At 38.3% G+C, this 6,578-nt stretch overlaps 1 protein-coding gene across 1 annotated transcript in view; it reads right to left on the reverse strand.

The window, feature by feature from the left end:
- Positions 1-6,578, reverse strand: part of LOC101853015 (tetraspanin-6) — a gene marked incomplete at its 5' end in the record, with an annotated part of 13,531 nt that extends 6,953 nt beyond the window's left edge. The window contains 6 exon segments of the mRNA XM_005102859.2: positions 1,522-1,679; positions 2,278-2,431; positions 3,293-3,391; positions 4,384-4,458; positions 5,116-5,307; positions 6,511-6,578. Of these exon segments, the coding sequence (XP_005102916.1) occupies positions 1,522-1,679; positions 2,278-2,431; positions 3,293-3,391; positions 4,384-4,458; positions 5,116-5,307; positions 6,511-6,567 (735 nt within the window).

Consider the following 6,578-nt stretch of genomic DNA (forward strand, 5'->3'; position numbering starts at 1 on the left):
AATACTCATCACTAGAGAGAGAGAGAGAGAGAGAGAGAGAGTAACGCAGTGATGGAGCAAGCCCACGCAAGCCATGCCACTGCGAGCACACGCAGCGTGTGGTGAAGCGATCTAGCCCGAAACCTAGCAACACACACACGCGTAATGTGTCACCAACGATGTCAAGCGCACGAGAAAATGCCTTTCAATTGAAAAAAAATACTAAATAATCCAGGCTGTTGACAAAAAGCAAGCTCCACTGGCAGAGATTTGTCGTCAATTCGACTTTCCACAAGGGTCGATTCACACCATTACCAAGGATAGAGAGAAGATAGTGGCAGCATACTCCAATGGATAGTTTGCTCTGGATCGAAAGAAGATGAAACTACTCGATGCAGATGCTGTGGACCAAGCTCTTCTGATGTAAGTATTGTAAGGCAATGGAGAAAGTTGGTGCCTAAACCCCTGTTCGTGGGTATTTGTGGCAAAGGAAACTACCCATGAATAGGTACAGCTGGATTAGTCCACAAATGCTTACTTTCCTTGCATTTCTGATTTAACCAGGATCGGATATAACAGGACATTTTCTCTACTCCCACCATCCCTGTTATATCAGGTTTCCACTGTAAATGCAATTGCCTTCTTACTTATCGCACCAAACGCAAAGTGCAGCACTCGGCTTGTTCAATTCTCAAATGAAATTTAGAAAGCACATTGTCTGCCTCTTTCTAAATCCAGCTCCATTTATTTTTGCATTCTGCATCAATTTCTCTCGAATCTCCGCCGTTTTTAATGATAACTCGGCGCGCCATCGTCCCGATGCTCGATGGACAGTCCACAACAATAAACAATGTGAAACTAGAAACTAGGCACAGAACGGAAGTAGAAAGCTACGGGTGGACATGCGCAAGCCGCTTTTTCGTCTCACTCCCGGTTCGGCGATTTCCGCGTGTAAAAAAAAGTATCGCGATTTGCGACCGAGAGTGGAGGAAGGAGGAAAGTAGCGGAAAAAGCTAGATGAAGCAGAGTTTCCGCTATTTAGAGGAAAAGTGGCAGCTATGTGTTTGATAGGAAAGAGGGAGCAAACTACACCAATGTCCCTGCATGTCACCCACAGAGTGGTTGAAAAGAAGTAAGCAAACAGGTGCAATAATTCTGATAGAATGTCACAGTTCACAGCAAAGGACAGAACAAGGAGCCCTAAAACCAGAACAAATAAAGCTCAGCCAGACCAGCCATCTTAATTTTACAGCATCAGATAGGAGTCTCTACACAAAGCACACAATCGTGTTTTCTAAAGTCAAGGAGACTGAAAAAAAATAATCATCTTTTTTTTCTTCTTTTTTTACTGCCAACCCAGGCTGACGGAATACGACGTCCACACAAGCAAACCAAGATATTCAATAAAAGTTCTCCCTAAGCGGGAATCCAACTCAAGTCTCCTGCGTGAATCTGCAGAACATCTACCTGCTACACCACAGATGTCAGTTAGGTGACTAATTCAGCACACATTTTAACAATAGCAAAATATGGGTGACTAACCTCATAATTCACATAACGGTTTGTGAGCATGAGCTCGTAGTTGTACGGTGGTCCGTTGGGGAAATACTGGCAGACGTCCTTGTTGAGAAAGTCTTCCAGCGTATTGTCATACACACAGCATGACACAGGCACGTACTTCCTCTGCTGAGGACCCACATCTGCATCGGAAACAGGAGGGTAGGACCCAAGTGATGGGAATATATTAAAAGAATGTAACATTTGACAAGCCAATTTGGAATTTATACATCCCCTTTCACTTCAATTTAGGTTACTAAGCATTACAATGAACATTTTCCAGAAGCTGAAATGAAAGTTGTAAACCACATCACATTACACCGATAAGTTGAAAAAAATGTTTTTTTTAAAAATGTGACAGGAAGAGAATATGAGGTCTTTTTTCATCTGAAAAAAAAAAATCAAATCTATCCATCAACTGTCAAATCAATAAAGAACATCATCTATGAAAGAATGAACAATCTTGGTTCATTTTACTAACTCCTTCAGCTTTCTTTATGAGTATAACATTTTTGAGAGCCCTACTAGAAAAACCAAGACTTTTTTCATTGAAAAAGATCTCTTCTGCCCAAATTTTGAACCTCAAAAGCAACAACAACAAAAATTTTTTTAAATCTCAGCTATCTCAAAATTTAAAAAAGCATTCAAATCAACTTATCATCATGCTGAATCGTATCTATGACATTTTTCATCCAGACAATATTCTAGATCCAACTGTTGATCGACAACTCAATAACTTACTCAACTGTCTGCGGTAAAATTCAGTCCTCTTATAAATGGGCCACGAATCTTGGTACTCAATTTCTGCCTGAATAGGATATGTGTCGTCTACATACTGAAACTGCATTCCGGAAGTCGAGGTGATAGGGGTTCTGCTGATTGCACAACATTGCAGCTGTAGAAGAAAAACAGCAATGATAGTTTAAAAAATAACAGTAGTAATACTACATTTCATTTATATTGTTCACTTGGAGAATGGACATGAACATTTACAGTCAAAATTGTCCAACACAGTCTTACACAAGTGTGTGTCTTGGACAGTGTCATTATACTATTTTTAAAAAGCACAAGGGTGAGAGGTCCTTTGTGCAGAGGATTGTCATGTATAGGAGGCTGTTAGTGCAAGTTCAATTAATTCAAAAGACAAAATAGTCAATCCTGCTCTAACAACCACCTGTCCAAGACAATCATTCGTACAAAAAAAAAAAAAACTCTTCCCACTCCTCCCTCCAGTTATAAAAAAAATTATAATAAAGAGACTGTACAGTCCACGAGAATCATTCGTCTAGGAGTACCACTATTCTCCTCAACAATGGGTGATCATCCTGAGCCGATTTGACAGCATAAGAATAAACATGAAGCCCTACTCCTTGGGACTCAACCCACTCTTGCTTCTTTCATTCCTCTCCTGAACAGGTACACACATCGGAGCACAACCATGCAGGCTGAAGTCAGGAATGCCACCGAGCTTTTGAGAAAATAATTGACGAAAATTTTCGAAGTTGCATTTGCAAATGAAAAGACAGTTAATAGTCACAACTAATATGGGCTTAAACAGAAATGAAATGCTGAGAAAAAGGGATTCAGAGAAACAAATGGGAAGAAATATATAAGCGGTAATGTGGCAAGACAAAATGTTAAAACAAATAAGTTTTACATTTTGATGACACCAACAAGTAAAAACAAAAATTCACCAGGAGCAAATTTTCATAGGATCAAAACAAGAACAGCAAAACAATAAAAGATGAAAGCTCACATCTTTCTGTAGCTGATCCCAAGCATCTGTGATCTCCTTGTCCTTGGCATAGCTCTTTACCAGTGACTTTCGCATATTATCAGCCATCACATTTTCCACCTGTGAAGATACCAACAGATAAGCAGTAAGCATACACATTCACATGATGGGGTGCATAAATCAATTTATATTTTTCTTAAGCATTTTACCGCACTTGCATCACAATTAGATAATATAAGTGCTGAAGATTAGAGGCGTTACAAGAGAGTAAAATACACAAAAAAGAAAGAGGAAAGATAAGAAAGATAGATGTTTGATAAGAAAGAAGGAGCAAGCCGTATCACAGACCCGTCAACCACCCACCCACAATTTTCACAAACGAGTGAAAGCGACTAGTGTATACATTTCAATCAAAGCCTATATTGACTGGAAAACGTCAAGGTCAAAGTGATGAGAGAGGAAATCTTGAGGCAGTTGCAGCAGAAACTAACATCCAGAATAATGCTGCTGACAAATGACAGACATTTCTGCAAATTTGGCACACTTGACAAGCAATACTCATCACTGAACAGAAGCAACCCTTACAGAGTTAACCATTGTGTCTGCTTTGTTACCCAGCTATTTTTATGCAATTGATCTAACACCCGCTTTCCTTGAGCCCTGATTAAAATGTATACAAAATTGAATAGGTTTTATGCCTTTTGCAACATTGTAAGGTTATTAAAGAGGTAAAAACCTCGTAATTTAACGTCCATCTCCCATAAGACCAAACCATATGGGAAAACTGGTGTAAAGTGCCTTTCCCAAAGACTCCATGCTGGACCAAGCTGAGCCTCAATCCCCCAAACCTGCAATCTCATCAGTACAAGTCCAGCAGCCCAACCACTACTACCTAGGTCACTCGTGACTCAACCAGATTTCCGGCAACAGCTACAACTTTGTACTCCGACACCAACCTACACAAATCTCTCTTTCTATACCACAGCAGGGAACGACTTATAAAGACTTTGACAGTCTGCATCACTGCTTTGGGCCAAAGAGAACCAGCTTTTAAGGCTAAAGACTGGTGAACTATCAGAAACATAGACACACACTCAAACTGGGGCTCTTACCTCAGACCTGAACACAATGGCGAGAATAGCTGCCGTGAGGAGGATAATGAAGCAGAATATCAGGAATCCGAAATACTGAAAGTAGAAAAGGTATGAAAGGTCAGTTGGAGTCTACAATGACAAAATCACAATAAGGGTCACATTAAGTAGGGAACATATCAAGAAAACAAATACACTGAAAAGAGTAATACTGAGCAGATCACACCACGGTGCCCATCAACCACTTTCAACTAGGAGTCAGAAATGTGTACAATTCCTGCAAAATGGAGTATACTGTACTGGCAACTACAACCAATCATCGAAAAAATTCTTTAAAAAATGGAGAAAAAAAATGTTGAGTTTAAAAAAACCCTGAGCTCTACTTCCTCTGAAGGTGTCGAAAAAGTGTTGAAAGGTAATGATAAAGGTAATGATAATATAAAAACAATAATGATAATAATAATAATAATAATAATAAAAGATGAAACTGATAAAACAAAATTTTAGGCAAATAGCTTGCATAGGAGCAGCAGTTATAGGAAAGTTTGTGACGCTGAAAAATTAGACGACAAAGTTGGCTGGGCACTAAAGTGGAATGTCCTTCCATTTACAAAGAGTTATAATCAGCATCATCCACCCCTAAATCATGCATGATACCTACTGCATTAACATAATGCCTCCAACTACAACATGAAAATTTCCATTTGCGAAATGGAAAGTATCAAGCATAAAATCAAATAATCGAATTCTTACTATCAGGAGCCATCTTGTGTCAGCTTTCATCAAACCGCAGATGCCGATAATGCAGACGGTTATCAAGACAACACCAACACCAATAAGCATGTAGGATGCGGCACTGAACAGTGTGTCCCCGATGACAAAAGAGACGTACACTTTGGTCACAGCTGTCCATATCCCAATGCCTATCAAAGTTAAGCCGACAGCCTGAAATCAAAGGGCATGTACTAACATTGACTGTTTGCTTTAAAAGGAGAGAAAAGTTTTAAGAAAGAGAAGAGAAAGGTGGGGCGAAGAAAGAGGACAGAGAAAAGGGCGGGAAAAAACGAAATGGGGGGGAGGGGAGAGGGGGGATGGACGGGGGGTTGACAGGGATAAAGGGGAAAAAATCTATGCATGCAGGAAAGAAGAAAAGAGGGAATATCAAAGAGAATAAAGATAACGGGGCCAATTCATAATCTCATCAACATAAAGTTTTAGGGATGTGACCTACTTTTAAAGTAGGCTATTCCACGGTAACTGAAGGGACATTTGGCATTAGGACTATACTTTCCTATTCTAATGATAACACTCTGGTTCAATATCATTTAATATACAATGTATTAACTTTAAAAGATCAAAACACTTGAAAGACATTTTAAGAATTATATTAAATGCAGTCATTTGAAAAAAAAAAGTGCTTTAGGCAAACTCTGTGACGTGTTTAGTTTCGGTAACTGATGGGACAGAAAAAATACCTCATTTGTCCAGTCAGTTACCGAAACAAAACACGTCACAAAATTTGAACAAAGTACAAAGTAGGCCTATTTTTTTTTCAAATGACTGCATTTAATATGATTCTTCATAGTATGTCTTTCAAATGTTCTGATTAAATTTGAAATGAATTAATTGATATTGAACTACAGTAAAATCATTGTAAGAAAGTAGTAGAGTCAAAATGTCAGGTCAGTTACAGTGGAACAGCCCTTAAACTTAATTGAATCTGTCTCATTTCTGGCCATGAAATATTTAAAGACACATGATCTAAAGGCCTAGGTATTCTATTCAGTATTTAAAGTCCAGCCATTGGTCCTCATCACATCATAAAAATCTTACAGTTACTTGAAACTTCTACTTAAACGGCATTAGTTATTATAACACACATCAATCTATACCATACCATTTTAAAGCATTTTGTTATAATGATCAACAAAATTCTTAGCAAGGGGAACTAAAAAAATCTAAGAATATATATTATGTTTTTGGTCTTGTATTTAGTTTTAGGAGATTGAGAAAGCGCATTTTTACCAGATCACTGATGAGGGGGAAAAAGATGATGAAAAGATTTGATTTACAGATGGCTATTGTTGCACTGTTTCTTTCTTATAATTATGTGAATTGTGAATTTTTAAAAAATCCTACTGCACTCACAATAAAAACAATATTGAAAATGTAGAGCAGGATCTTAAAACAGTTCAGCAAGCCCATGATGACAGAAA

The sequence above is a fragment of the Aplysia californica genome, unplaced genomic scaffold (genome assembly GCF_000002075.1).
Source record: "Aplysia californica isolate F4 #8 unplaced genomic scaffold, AplCal3.0 scaffold00345, whole genome shotgun sequence".
Classification (NCBI taxonomy): domain Eukaryota; kingdom Metazoa; phylum Mollusca; class Gastropoda; order Aplysiida; family Aplysiidae; genus Aplysia; species Aplysia californica.